Source organism: Gymnoscopelus microlampas, assembly GCF_963454915.1.
Source record: "Gymnoscopelus microlampas genome assembly, chromosome: 6".
Classification (NCBI taxonomy): domain Eukaryota; kingdom Metazoa; phylum Chordata; class Actinopteri; order Myctophiformes; family Myctophidae; genus Gymnoscopelus; species Gymnoscopelus microlampas.
In genome coordinates this window covers 42,199,980-42,214,123 of record NC_139943.1, presented here as the reverse complement: position 1 = coordinate 42,214,123, position 14,144 = coordinate 42,199,980, and the positions used below count along the sequence as shown (strand labels likewise).

General features: G+C 41.4%; 1 protein-coding gene across 3 annotated transcripts; it reads left to right on the top strand.

Annotated features, from left to right (window-relative positions):
* The first annotated feature begins 4,143 nt into the window (after nucleotides 1–4,143).
* On the top strand, nucleotides 4,144–13,398 carry cers3b (ceramide synthase 3b). 3 transcript variants are annotated; one of them, XM_084060682.1, is made up of 11 exons: nucleotides 4,144–4,191; nucleotides 5,205–5,378; nucleotides 5,798–5,915; nucleotides 6,536–6,654; nucleotides 6,762–6,819; nucleotides 10,617–10,667; nucleotides 10,774–10,866; nucleotides 11,127–11,255; nucleotides 11,905–12,011; nucleotides 12,592–12,745; nucleotides 12,891–13,398. In XM_084060682.1, exons 2-11 carry the CDS (start codon nucleotides 5,206–5,208, stop codon nucleotides 13,032–13,034), a joined length of 1,146 nt encoding a protein of 381 aa, XP_083916808.1. In that variant the 5' UTR covers nucleotides 4,144–4,191; nucleotide 5,205; the 3' UTR covers nucleotides 13,035–13,398. The 3 variants fall into 3 exon arrangements, with proteins under 3 accessions (XP_083916808.1, XP_083916807.1, XP_083916806.1); XM_084060681.1 differs by having other exon boundaries at nucleotides 4,170–4,301; XM_084060680.1 differs by having other exon boundaries at nucleotides 4,180–4,301; nucleotides 5,149–5,378.
* The last annotated feature ends 746 nt before the right edge of the window (nucleotides 13,399–14,144 follow it).

The following is a 14,144-nucleotide window of genomic DNA, read 5'->3' as shown; positions in this document are numbered from 1 at the left end:
TGGGCCATTTTATTGTACTGTTTATGAGGGGGCAGCACCCCCCATTCTCCCTGTGTGCGTGTGCGTGTGCGTGTGCGTGTGCGTGTGCGTGGTGTGGTGTGGTGTGGTGTGTGTGTGTGTGTGTGTGTGTGTGTGTGTGTGTGTGTGTGTGTGTACAGTCGGCCTACGGGCCGGGTAGACGCCATTGACATGCATAGGAGCCAAAACTGGAACCGGAAGTTCGGTGAAATACATTGGAGTCTATGGCACGTTCAGAAACATACTTTTTGGTCTTTAGATAACTCTATAAATTATACAGTGTACACATAGAAAAGCAACACAGCAGAAAACAATTTGTGATATGTCTACTTTTATTTCTTTTAGTATTTCACAAAGGTCGCAGTTGTTCAGAAATAGTGTTTGTTCTAAGCTGGTCCACCTGGCTGTCATAGACACCAATGTATTCCATGGCTGCAGTTTGGCTCCCAGCCGACGAAGATTACTTAGATGGCTTTTCGAAGTTAAGTTTAGGGATTAGGGTTAGAGTTTTGCCTATTTTATACTTGTGCGGCGATGTCACACACTGAAAAATAGCCGACCGCGGCACATTGTGAGCTTGTAGATCTGCTATTTTTCAGCTATTGTTCGGCTATTTTCAATACCGTCCTAAAATGTATGAGTACAGTAATACAGACAAAGAGAAGTCCTACGCGCTTCAGCCAGAAGAAGGTAGAAGGGCTTGTCAGTGCTCAACAGGAACAACTTGCATCAGAGAAGATGATAATACCTGGACACTACCCAAATAAAATATACTGGAGCACTCGACTGGTCTGCACGTCAGAGTCAAACAGGTTTGACTGAGGAAGACGCAGGTCGAAACGTCAGTCACCCCTGCAAAACCATAAAAAAACATGCAGACCAGTCGAGTGCTCCAGGTTATCTTATTTGGGCAGTCTCTTCTGAAGTGCCCAGGTATTATTATCTTCTCTGACAGTAATACAGGTGTGTGTGTGTGTGTGTGTGTGTGTGTGTGTGTGTGTGTGTGTGTGTGTGTGTGTGTGTGTGTGTGTGTGTGTGTGTGTGTGTGTGTGTGTGTGTGTGTGTGTTTTGGCTCTTCTACCCTTTTTGAGTGAGTTCTGTCTGTCTACTCTATCCATTACCAGCATTGGCCCCTCCTCTCCTGGCCCCACCAGTGAAAGGGGCCTTTGTTGGGGTCCTACCAGCATTCCAAGGGAATTCTTCCAGGTGAGGTTGTATGAAAACTATTTACTACTCGGATAACAGCTGCAACTAAGCTCAGGCAGCAGTCTTTAGGCTACGGCCTCTTCCCACTATCAGGTGAGTGACCACACTGTCCGTCCACACACACACACACACACACACACACACGTGTGTGCGTGTGTGTGTGCTTTAATATATGTCCCGTGTGTTGGAATGATGGCAGCACAATCATTGAAAATTCTCCCATAGGTCTAGTGGGATTTGATATCAATAGTTGTAGCTGGAAGACACTGCTACAACTTGTCACACAGTCTACACTGCTCTGAAGGTGTGTGTGTGTGTGTGTGTGTGTGTGTGTGTGTGTGTGTGTGTGTGTGTGTGTGTGTGTGTGTGTGCGTGTGCGTGTGCGTGTGCGCGTGCGCGTGCGCGTGCGCGTGCGCGTGCGTGTGTGTGTGTGTGTGTGTGTAGAGGCATGGTAAAAGTGATTGTGCATTCAGTCATTTTGTAGAATATTAGCCTATTCAGAGCTCTTGGTGAAGGCAGAGGGTGAGACTGCATATTTTAGGGACACATGACACAAACTACCTCTTGTTTTTCTTCTGTGTCCCTTGTTGAAACTTGTCCCAAAGGCAACATTTCTTCCAGGTATGTTGGTTGTTTCCATGTGTTGTGCATGGTTGTTATTGCCCTGACATGATCATTGATCATTAGTCATCATAATCCTAAAATGTCCATGTAGACCTCATGAGGATTTGTAGATTGCAAATATTTTTTTGCAATGTTTTCTGCATTGTAGACGGGCAGAGTCCACAGGAAGCGGGATGTTAATCTCTCTTTAATCATTGCCAACTCTAGTGTCACCTCAACCTTTTGTTATCTCTTGCCCTTTGATATACTATCTCTCTGTTACTCACTCAAGATTAATATTTGTGGAAATGGTGCAGCAGTCTGTGCAAACATTGTCCAACATATCATGGTTTAATACAAGTAAGGTGATAAAAGGTTATAATGCAGGTGTGGTACGCTACTAGGTAGCAATAAGTGATAAAGTGTAGATAAACCAAATAAGTGTGCCAAAAACAATCAATATAAACAGACAGTTGTGTAGTGAATGCCCATAGACTAGCATTAGGTAAAATAAAGAAATCATGTGGCCCAATATTTATTTGCCCATTTACATTTTGGAAAATGACATACAGGATAAGTGGGCACTAGGGACATCTGGGCACCTCGATGTAAAATTCGCTATTTTGTCCAAAATGTAAAAATTAAAAAGGGGGGGAAATGGTCTTAAGTCATGTAAAGTATATGATGTGAACAAGCACAGCACTTCATTTTCAGATTTTATCCTTTAACGTCTTGTTTATGTCCCAAAATGAATGGATATACAGGTGTTGTAGCAATTTGTAGCAATTGCAGAAATATTAGACCTTAATTGTTGAATGTTTAAACATGTTCTAGTATCATGTATACTACTTTACTTTACTTAAAAACATTTTCCAACTATTTTATGTTTTTTACATTTTGGAAAAAAAGCCAAAGTTTTCCAACACATTTCAGGGTAGAAGACAGGATTAAGCAATTAGAAATGGGATTGGCTTTCAAGATAGTCAATGCGACTTTGCCCTCAATGCCCTCAATGCCCTCAATGCCCTCAATACTCGCACATCTGACTAAATATCTCAAAAAAGTGAACGACACCCACAGCCACAATGCTAGGGAGCGACAACAACGATCTGACAACACCCACCCATAAAACAAACATGGGTAACTTCTCCTTCTACAGCACTGCCACCAAAGTGTGGAATGCCCTGACCCCATCCCTTAAAAAATGTGTATCACTGGCTTCCTTTAAACAGGCTTGAAAATCCACCTTACATACCTCATATAAATATTACTTCTCCCTTAGAAAGGTGTTCCCCCTGTTCCCCCTATTCCCCTCCCCCTTTCTACTCTGTACATATAGTGTTTTATATTTGTGATGATATTGTATATTGTTGTTATTTGTAATGCTATGTTCATTAATTGAATATATAGGACCTCAATGGAAACACGTCCACTGGACTTCGTTATGTTATCCTTTTAGACAAGTGTATGACTGTATATTTGTGCAGTTTGCATTTCTGTTTAATAAAATATTCAATCATTCAATCCCACTCTTCCTTATTGGTGCCCATCTATCCTGTTACCTTTTCCCCCCATTGATGCCAAAACCATATCATATAGGTTCATAATCTTTAATGGGGTTATAGATTATATTTATTAATTACTGTTATCTATCTAATTACTGTTATCTTTATCAACCGATAAAGATACATATTTGAACGTTGGTAGAAGGATTGTTTTATATCGTAACGTTCCCATGCTTTCATGACATCTACTACAATCAGTGGTGGATTTTTTTCTTTTTACTGAAGTAAAAGTATCAATACTGCAATGTAGAAATACTCTAGTACAAAAGTATTGGTATCAAAATGGACTTAAAGTACCAAAAGTAGAAAGTACTCATTATGCAGAATGTCCCATCTCAAATGTATAAAAACCTTTTGGAAATAGCAGATCTACAAGCTCACAATGCATTGCATCGTGAAGCATTGTGAGCTTGTAGATCTGCTTTTTTCAAATAGCCAAAGTTTAAATAGGGCTGAAGAGGTTAATGTATGTTTTGATTCAAATCTACAAAGTACTAAAGTTTTCAAATAAATGTAGAGGAGTAAAAGTACAACATTTGTCTCTGAGATGTAGTGGAGTATAAGTAAAAGTATTGAAAACTGGAAACACTCCAGTAAAGTAAAAGTTCCTCAAATTTGTACTTATAAGTGCAGTACTTCAGTACATAGTTACTTTCCACCACGGACTACAATACCCACAATCCTTGATGGTCTCCAACGAATCACAAGAGCATAACAACTGACGTCGCCAGACTCACTTCAACAAAGATAAACCGTCTCTGACACCTCATTTATCTTCAACGATCAACCTCCCGATACAGTATGTGTTCCTTAACATCTTTCTACAGACGTGACGAGAATAAGTATTCGCTACTAGTTTGTTGAAGGCGCTCCTGAAAAGAAAAGAAAAAAGCGTTGCATAACTGTGATGTATGTTTTTTTTTAAAGCTAAAGTGAATTTGGAAAAGGATTAAATGCCGAACAGCTGTGTGTACGGGGGATCAGTCATAACTAATATCTAGGTGTTGTGCCGAATTCTGCATCAGGGGGAAATGCCAGTGATCCATGCCGACAGAGAGGGACCTCATGCGGATTCAAGTTGGCTTAAACCACCGCCCCATGCTCCACATGGAAGTTTGTTTAACAGCAGCAAAGTTTAGTGTGTAGTAGGCAGTGGTGTGAAGTAACTAAGTACATGTACTCAAGGACTGTACTTTTGCTGTACTGGAGTGTTTCTAATTGTCTGTACTTTTACTTCTACTCCACTACATCTCAGAGGCAAATATTGTACTTTTACTCCAGTACTATTATTTTAAAAGTTACTTGTAGATTTAGATTATTATTACTAAATATGCATTTACCACTTCAGCCCTATTTAAACTTTGTCTATTTGAAAATAGCAGATCTACAAGCTCAGAGCTTGTAGATCTTCTATTTTCAAAATATTTTTTTATACATTTTAGACATAATGGTAACTTGTTAAACAGGACATTCTGCATAACGAGTACTTCTACTTTCGGTACCTTATGTATATTTTGATGCCAAGTATGTGGAGTATTTCTGCATTGCAGTATTGATACAGTATTGATACTTTTACTTATGTAAAAAATGTGAGTACTTTCTCCACCACTGGTAGTAGGCGTGTGTGCTTTACAACCACCACAAACAAAGACAGCGACTGTCTGTGCGGCATGCAATGCAGAATTCAGCATAAACCCGTGTACTGCCCAGGGGGGCCCTCTGCTATTAACAACATCCCTCATTTGTGGGTCCAAAGGGTAAGATAGACTGACTGAAGACCCCCTCTTTGTTGTGTTCCATGTCTGATGGCAGCATGTTGGAGTCAGTCACTGAGTTGTTGTGGTGGGATCGTCTATGGCTGCCAGGTAACCTCACCTGGTCTGATCTAGAGGACCGTGAAGGACTGGTGTATGCAAAACCTTCCCATCTCTATGCTACTCTGCCCTGTGCCCTGGGTCTGCTCCTCGCCAGATGCCTGTTTGAGAGGTGAGATAGAGTGTGTGTGTGTGTGTGTGTGTGTGTGTGCATGTAAATGTGAATTTGACTGTTAGTTAGGAACCAAATGGAGCCTTACAGGTCTGTAACTACGTGTACAAATGGAACCAAGCGGACCACACGGGTCCATTTGGTTCCATTTGTGCACTGTCGGAGTGTTAAATAACACTGAGGAAGATTACATTGAAGATTGGGGTCTCAGAGTTAAGAAATTGTATCAAACGTGGCCTAATGCATATCATACTGGGGGTCATTGAAAATATAAAGTCTCAGAAACACTGGTCCAAATGCTTGTACCGGTATATATAATGTGTGTGTGTGTGTGTGTGTGTGTGTGTGTGGGGGGTGCTATCACCAGACTCGTAGAGTTTAATTCTCCATCCTCTTCTGTTGGATGTGTGCTGCTGTAGGTATGTGGGCTCTCCTCTGGCGAGTGTTTTGGGAATCCGGGATGCAGTGCGTCTCCCAGCTGAACCCAACCACATCCTAGAAAAATACTTCTGCCACCAGTCACGAGTCCCGTCGCAAGTATGTTAACCACCCTACTCTACCACTGTTAAACCCTCTACACTTAGTAAACTGGACACGAGTTGCCTCTGTACTTTTTTCCCTCTACACCAAATCTCGTGGCAACGCGATTCATTGTGAGCTTATAGATCAGCTATTTTTTGCAAATGTTCCCCCCAGAATAGGGACGCCAGGGTTCAAGTGGTTAAGAGGGAGCTTCTCGCTCTCACTGTTGTGAAGATCAGCAACACAAAGAGCTATACCCTTTATGAATGGAAATGTTTGGCCCTATTAATACTGTTAAATATGATCATTTGATTCAACTTTGCTCACCAGGATACCATTAGTGTCAAATAAATACCCTTAAGTGGGCTTGTACCCTGCATTTTGTGTTTGGCTTTGATCAGTTCCCCACACCTCGCATAGCCAGACAATCTGAGATCGCAAAGATTTTAAAGAAGTCTTTCATATTAGGCCGATTTCCCAAAAGCTTTCAGTAGCCAGAAATCTGTGATCATCTGGCTAAGCGAGATTAGGATGCCACTGCCACTATATCTTCCTGTGTAGTTTTCAGGACAATACAGCCATGTAATGGTAGGTGGAAACAGTGTAGCAGGTAAATCCTTTCTCTTGTGTCCCAGGCTGATGTGAGTTCTCTGTGTAAGAAGACCAGCTGGTCAGAAAGAAGTCTTCAAATCTGGTTTAGGCGAAGGAGGAACCAGGAGCGACCAGGCCTCCGCAAAAAGTTCCGTGAAGCCAGGTCAGCATGTTGTGCATGTTTGTTTGTGCATATAATACGCATGTGTGTGGTGTACATTAGTGTGAGCATCTGTTGCTGTGTGACCACATGTGTCTGCCTGTTCACAGTTGGAGATGTGCATTCTACTTTTTTGCATTCATCGGGGGAATCTTAGCTGTCCATGATGTGAGTATCACTGCTACTAGTACTGAATCTTTCACTTCCTCATCATCGCTAAAATACTTTGATGTGGTACTCTTTTTCCACTTCATCACGCACATGAAAATCCCAGCGTACAAATTGTTGGAGGCTTCATAAATATGAAAAAACGCCCCGATTTTTCGGCATGAACCGGAATATGAGCAAGCAAAGTATCGAAAGCCAATAAGAAAGAGTTTCCCCCGCCCGCCTTGCTGCCTGTCATGTCCGCGTCCGACTACACACGCACACAGGACGTAGCTACTGTATATACGTTTGGAGACCTCACTGTCCATTAAAAGATTACAGCGGCGCCTGTCCCGACTCCCGAAAATGCTCTCGCATAAGCACTCGTATAGCCTAGGTCTGAGCCAGATCTGCAATCTTATCTGAATGACTGTTAAAGCACTTGTTTAAATGGGTGAATTATTAACCACCTAACTTACAGTATAACATTGCAAATAGGCTACATTGGATTGTTTCCATCGCTTGATTTTAATTGCTTGTCATTGTCACTTGGAAATAAAATAGGCGTGCATGTCCATGTATGCCTTTATAAAATGTTATATTTTCACAGGGATTATTGTCTCCGCCAGGCCGAAGGCATGGCGAGAGAGTATGTTTTTCCGTCCGTCCGTCCGTCCTTCTGTCTGTGACCAGCTAATCTCCGCCACCGTTGGCCGGTCGCTGTGAAACTGTGCACACACACTCCTTGGATGCCACAGCAGAACCTCTTCCCCACATTTTTCAAATCAGCCTGTCATAGCGCCACCATGAGGCCGACTTCTGCAAAACACATTTTTGGATATTACTCCTACAGATTTTGTCCAAAAAACACGCAAATCGGTACACAGTATCTCTATAGTCATGTGATCAACACGGATCTGTCCGATTTTCCAGATTCCATCCTGATTGGCTAAGATTGGCTCCCAAAGATTGCAGGATTGCTCCGTTTTGAACACAATGCCTCAAATCATGAGCGCAGCTTGCGATTTCCGTGAAATTTCACACGCACATTCCTACTAGGCAGAGGAAGAAATGTCACTTGAATTTTTTTAAATCAGCCTCATGGTGGCGCTATAACAGGCCGATTTGCTTTTGTAACTATAATTGCACCGATCTGGCAGAAACTTTGCACACACACTCCCTAGAGGCCAAGGAAAAACATCTGCCCTGCATTTTTCACATTTGCCTTTTATAGCGCCACCAGGAGGCCGACTTATGTAAAATATTTTTTTTGATAAACAAAAACAAAAAAACATTGAAGACCCTTGCTCTAGGGCACTGTTTCTCAACCGTTGGGTCGGTACCCAAAAGCAGGCAAGGGACCGTAATATATTGGGCACAGACTTCTTGGTCAAAATGAAATACTCCAGTAAAGTAAAAATACCTAAAAAGTGTACTTAAATACAGTACTTGAGTACTGTACTGTACAATTAGACCATTGTCTATCCAAAACTAGATATTCAACTTGATGTTCACAGATGGAACAAGATACAGAGAGAGAGAGGGGAAACCCTTGGAAAATGTATTTGTTTCCTTGTCACGCAACCTCACACACTTCACACTTGCAACATGGACATTCTACTGTACAGCATGATTTACACAGAGTTCTTTCTCTCTTGACAAACTGGTTATTTGACTTGAGTTAATTCAACCTCCACCATCAGTTTGATTCTCTTCCTCATAAGTTCACGATGTTTTCACCTCAAACTGTGATGTATTTATCAGTGCCCGTTTACTTCTCTTTTCCACCAGCTATTTAACACCAGTTTATTTTATTACATTTCATTTTATTTGATGGAGGTACAGGACAACAGCATGTAAAGTACTCGTTCATAAATAAATAAATAAGTATATACATAAATCTATTCCATGTTCCCTGGTTAGATAGCCTGCCTGATAAGTCAGAGCTCCCAAGTTTGAGTCCAGGCCTCAGCCATGTGTCAAAGTGTCCTTGAGCAAGACACTTGACCCCTAACTGCTCCCTGAGGCTCTGCCTAAGTAGCGCCCACTGCTCCCGTTACTTAGGATGGGTTAAATGCAGAGAACATATAACTGTTATTTTTTTTATATATATATATATATATATATATATATATATATATATATATATATATATAGTGTGTGTGTGTGTGTCACTGTATATGCAAATATACAGTGACAAATACCACAAGGGAGTTTGGACCATATTATAATTATTTTATTTTGCTTTAAAATATGTTCTGCTTCAACTAACTACCTGTTTTATTCTTATTTTTGTCTTTATTCCATTTCTGCAGTGGTGGGAAAAGTATTTTGAAATGTATATAGGGCTGAAGTTGTTAATGCTGTTTTGTAATAATAATCAAAATCTAAGTAACAACTAAAGTTTTCAAATTATTGTAGTGGTGTAAAAGTACAATATTTGCCTCTGAGATGTAGTGGAGTAGAAGTAAAAGTACAGAAAACTGGAAATACCTAAAAAGTGTACTTAAGTACAGTAGGCCTACTTGAGTAAATGTTCTTAGTCACTTTACACCACTGCATTTTTGAACTTCTATTGTTATTAAGTTATTTAGCTGTTCCTGTCCTGTTTTTCCACACTTACTGTACTGCAGGCTGTGATGACACACAGGGATCAACAAAGAGTGTCTATAATGTATGCACAATAAATGACAATGCGGAAATTTGAGGAAAGTATTGCAACATCATGACTTTATCAACCTACAATGAGAGCATTATAGGTTGACTAGATACCCAAACTAGATATGAAACTTAATTTTCACAGATGGAACAAGACGGAGGTGGTTTCCAATTTCCCTTAGGCAAAACGTCAACAGACTTATTTACTGTTGCCAGTTTCCTTCTCTTATCCGTGTGTGTGTGTGTGTGTGTGTGTGTGTGTGTGTGTGTGTGTGTGTGTGTGTGTGTGTGTGTGTGTGTGTGTGTGTGTGTGTGTGTGTGTGTGTGTGTGTGTGTGTGTGTGTGTGTGTGTGTGTGTGTGTGTGTGTGTGTGTGTGTGTGTGTGTGAGTGAGAATCATTTGGCCTAGATTTTCCAGCAAGACCCAATTTTGCAGCCTCACTCTTGTGTTTCGAGTCTGTTGATTAGAGGTGTTGCCTCCAGATTCTTGCACCTTACCCAGACACAGTTTACAGATAACCTCATTGACATTCTCAGGTTCCCTATCAGTATTGGGTTTAAAACCAAAATATCGCCCAATAGGCCGAGGAAGAAATGCCACCCTTTTCACATTGGCCTATTATAGCGCCACCAGGAGGCCACAATAACGTACCTGACCTGGCGGAGACCTGTGCTCCGAGGAGCACTTTTTCTAGTTTATTAGTGTGTTAGATAGACATTTTGGAGTAGATACATGTGTGCAATGCTGTACCACATGTCTATGATGGAACAAACTGGTGTTGCCAAAGCCTACACGTCCTCACGTGAGATTTGAGCGGGCCGTACGCTCAAGTCAAAGTCACGATAGATTGATAAATCCCGAAAGTGACGGTGAATTCGGCGTACGCCCATTTTTTTGTGCAAGCTTGATAAATGAAGGCCATTGTCTCTAGAATATTTTGGTGTAGTATTCTTTTTCATCACACACGAGACAATGACTTTCTACCCCCCCCCCCCCCCTCCCCACCTGCTGCAGGGTTTTTCTCACACTTTCCCTGTCAGTTGATGCTGTGTACTCTGTTCTAGGCTAACATGTACGAGCATGTTGGTCTATCCTCAGCACTGCTTTTAAATGTGTTTCATCACCTCCCCTCATACTGCTCTTCTGTGTGTGTTTTTTAGAAACCTTGGTTTTATAATCTGAGGGAGGTTTGGGCAGGCTTCCCTAAACAGGTAAATCCACTGAATTCCTCTCCTAAAAGGTTGCGTAGTATTTCTATCTGTGATTTAATCTAGTACTGACATACTGTGTCTCTATATGTCTGTATTGTCCGTGTAGTCTATGCTGCCATCTCAGTACTGGTATTACCTCATCGAAATGGGCTTCTATCTCTCTCTGCTCCTAAGCCTCACATGTGATGTGAAACGGAAGGTCAGTGCGCTGTTACGTTTCAGTAGGTTGTGTACTGTATGTATCTCCAACGGAGACAATGAAAGAGTTTAATTTTAAAGTATTTTGCGTTATTTGGTTACCTGGGTCTGATTCACAGTATATGAAGTACAGGTTTTATTCGTTCATTGACCAAATTTTAAGCAGAAAGTAATGAATCCCCCAATGTCACTCTTTCAAATGATGTCCAGTACATCTCAGCTGATCTAATTGCATGCATGTTTTTGTTTGGCTGTGTATAGGACTTCATGGAGCAGGTTCTCCACCATTTAGCCACTCTGATGCTGCTGGGTTTCTCCTGGGTTTCTAATTATATCCGCGTTGGAACCCTCGTCATGGCAACGCATGACTCTGCGGACATATTTCTGGAGGTAAACCCCAGTTTCACAGTGACATAAAACTAACATTAATACTTATCATCTTCACCACTGTCATCATCATTCTAAACATTATCATGGGAGCTTGAGTGGCGTGCAGGGGGAGTACCTGTCCACCACCACCACGGAGTCTAGTGGTTAGAACACAATTGGCCATGTTCAGGCGAGGGAAGCCAGGCATTGAGGGCAGTCCAGCAGCTCCTATGGGCGGAGGGCGGAGCCTGTTGGTGGGGAGTGTTGAACGGGAGGTGTAGGACAGATGCGCTACGTCCTCCCATTGGGGGCTCCGTACTGGCAGCTGTGCCAGTAGGGTACAACAGTAGTGACAAAACACAGGCATGTGTGGGGGGGGGGGGATTCATTGGCATAACAACTAATGGCTGCATCGTATTTCAAACAAGAACAAGAACTTTTTCGGCGTTGGCAGGGCTTGTAATAGCTGTGTGCGATCTTTGCATTTTCAAGAAATCCTTGTGCCCATGTCCTATCCTGCAATGTCCCAATTAAATCCCGGTCAAAGATCTGTGTTTCAAGTCCTTCTCTCCTCTAAGCTGAAGAGAAATGCCTCAAATGTATACATTAATACATGATGATCAATTAACTCAGGACAAGGAATAACCACTTTTCCCTCATTGTCTGACAGGTGTCAAAAATGTTATTCTATCTCAAGTGGCAGTTGGCTGCCAATGTCATCTTCATGGTGTTCACACTCCTGTTCATATTGACAAGACTTGTCATTTTGCCTTTCTGGTGAGTTACATTACTCACATTACGTTACATTACTTTACAAAAGAATATTTCAAAAAAACCTATTGTAGAGACTTGCTATACACTGAACAATACACAATATACATTTAACCCAGCTTTTTTCCTTATAATTGATTGAGGTCATGTGATCAGTGACATAAACAGGGTGTACTTTTGGCTCCGCCCCCTCAGCCAAAAGTACACCCTGCGTATGTCACTGATCACATGACCTCAATCAATTATCCAGTTCTAGGCAACATAGAGGGGGGGGGGGGGTACATTTCCACACAACAGCTCTAATGTGTATTAAAGACATAGTTCAATGTTGAAAATGAGTGGTCTTCCCCTTTAATGAAGTAAATATTAAGACTTTTCATTTCCAATGAGCAGAGTGTAAATTAGGCTTGAGTCTCCCTACACCACACACAGTACATTTTATCTAATTTCAACTTGCTTTAATTTATTTGATGGATGATGTTACCTTTTTATTTAATTGCAAAAGCTCTGTTATTAAAAATACTACGCAAATAAAAGTGATATGTGTCTTTGTGTGTTAAACGTCATGTGTATATATCTTCTCCAGGTTGATTCACTGTACATGGGTTTACCCTGTGGAGCTTTATCCTCCTTTCTTTGGCTACTACTTCTTCAACTCCATGCTGGGTTTGCTGCAAATACTTCACTTCTACTGGGCCGTTCTTATAGCAAAAATGCTGTATAAGTCCTTTTCCGGCGAGGTATTGTACTGTGCATAGTACTCTTGCAGCAAAAATATTAGTTACACATTTATTTTTTTTGTCCCAACTTGTCTTTTGAGCATTTCTTCTTTGTTCTCCTTCACATTTGTCCTTTTCTCTCTTTTGTCTCTCCTCTGTTCCGTAGCTGGAAGGGGATGAAAGGAGTGATGAGGAGGAAGATGATAGTGAGGAGGAGGAGGAAAATGAGAGCGACGCCCTGGAGAAGCGCAACCCTGGGCTGAATGCCAAAAATGGCTATGGAGTCAGAGGTCGTGCCAGCGGGCACTGATGACAGCGAATGACAAACGGAGAGACTAATGAAGTCTAAGAAAAACCACACACCAAAATGCCAGCAGTTGGCAAGAGTCAAGTGATGACCTGAAATTACCCACTGACGTAAGCGGAGCCAAGACACTTGACCAGAATGATGTTGAGATAAACTTTGAAGGATGACGTTTGAGTCATAAGTGCATGCTTGCTGGAGCTCAGTGAAGCCAGTGCATAGTGTTGATCTATTGATGTTAATGAAATTGTAGTAACTCTAAACACACACCCTTTGTGTGTCTTTTTCAGTGTTTACAAACTGTCTCCTCCTGACCTGAGTACAGGATTTTCATATTTCTATTTACTTAGCCGATTTAGATTTTTTTCAATAAATCATCATACATATGAATATTTTGTCTTATCTCTATTTTATTTATATTTGAATTGTTAATATTTAGAACTGTATAAAAATATGTATACATTTTATAAATGGATTAATAGTGGCCGATATTGAAATATACCCTATTTTTAGAATAGTCATTCATATATATTTTTTTAGATTTCAATTTCAAGTTAATTGAATTAGTCAAATTATACCCCTTTTGGCTAGGGAGTTGGGATCTCGTGGAAACTCCTCATAGACCTCTAGGTGTCGCCACCTGACCTCTTTAAATACTGATCTAACGGTTCCAGCTATGGACTTGATCAGCACGCCCTCTGGCGATCATCAGCAGAAACCTCATTACTGTTGTCAGAACAAGACAAGTGGCGATAGATACCATTACACAAACCGATACATTATTACTGTCATTTATTCAATCAGACTGCCTTTGTATATTATCTCTTGTAATATTACATAAGGGTAGAGGGGACTAAAACATTTTTCCAGGCGAGGGACCCTCCTAGCTGAGAGAGAGATGAGGCAGGGACCCCCTTAACTGAGAGAGAGATGAGGCAGGGACTCCCTCAGCTGAGAGAGAGAGAGAGAGAGAGAGATGAGGCAGGGACCCCCTTAGCTGAGAGAGATGAGGCAGGGACCCCCTTAGCTGAGAGAGAAATGAGGCAGGGACCCCCTTAGCTGAGAGAAAAATGAGGCAGGGCCCCCCTTAGCTGAGAGAGAGATGAAGCAGGGCCC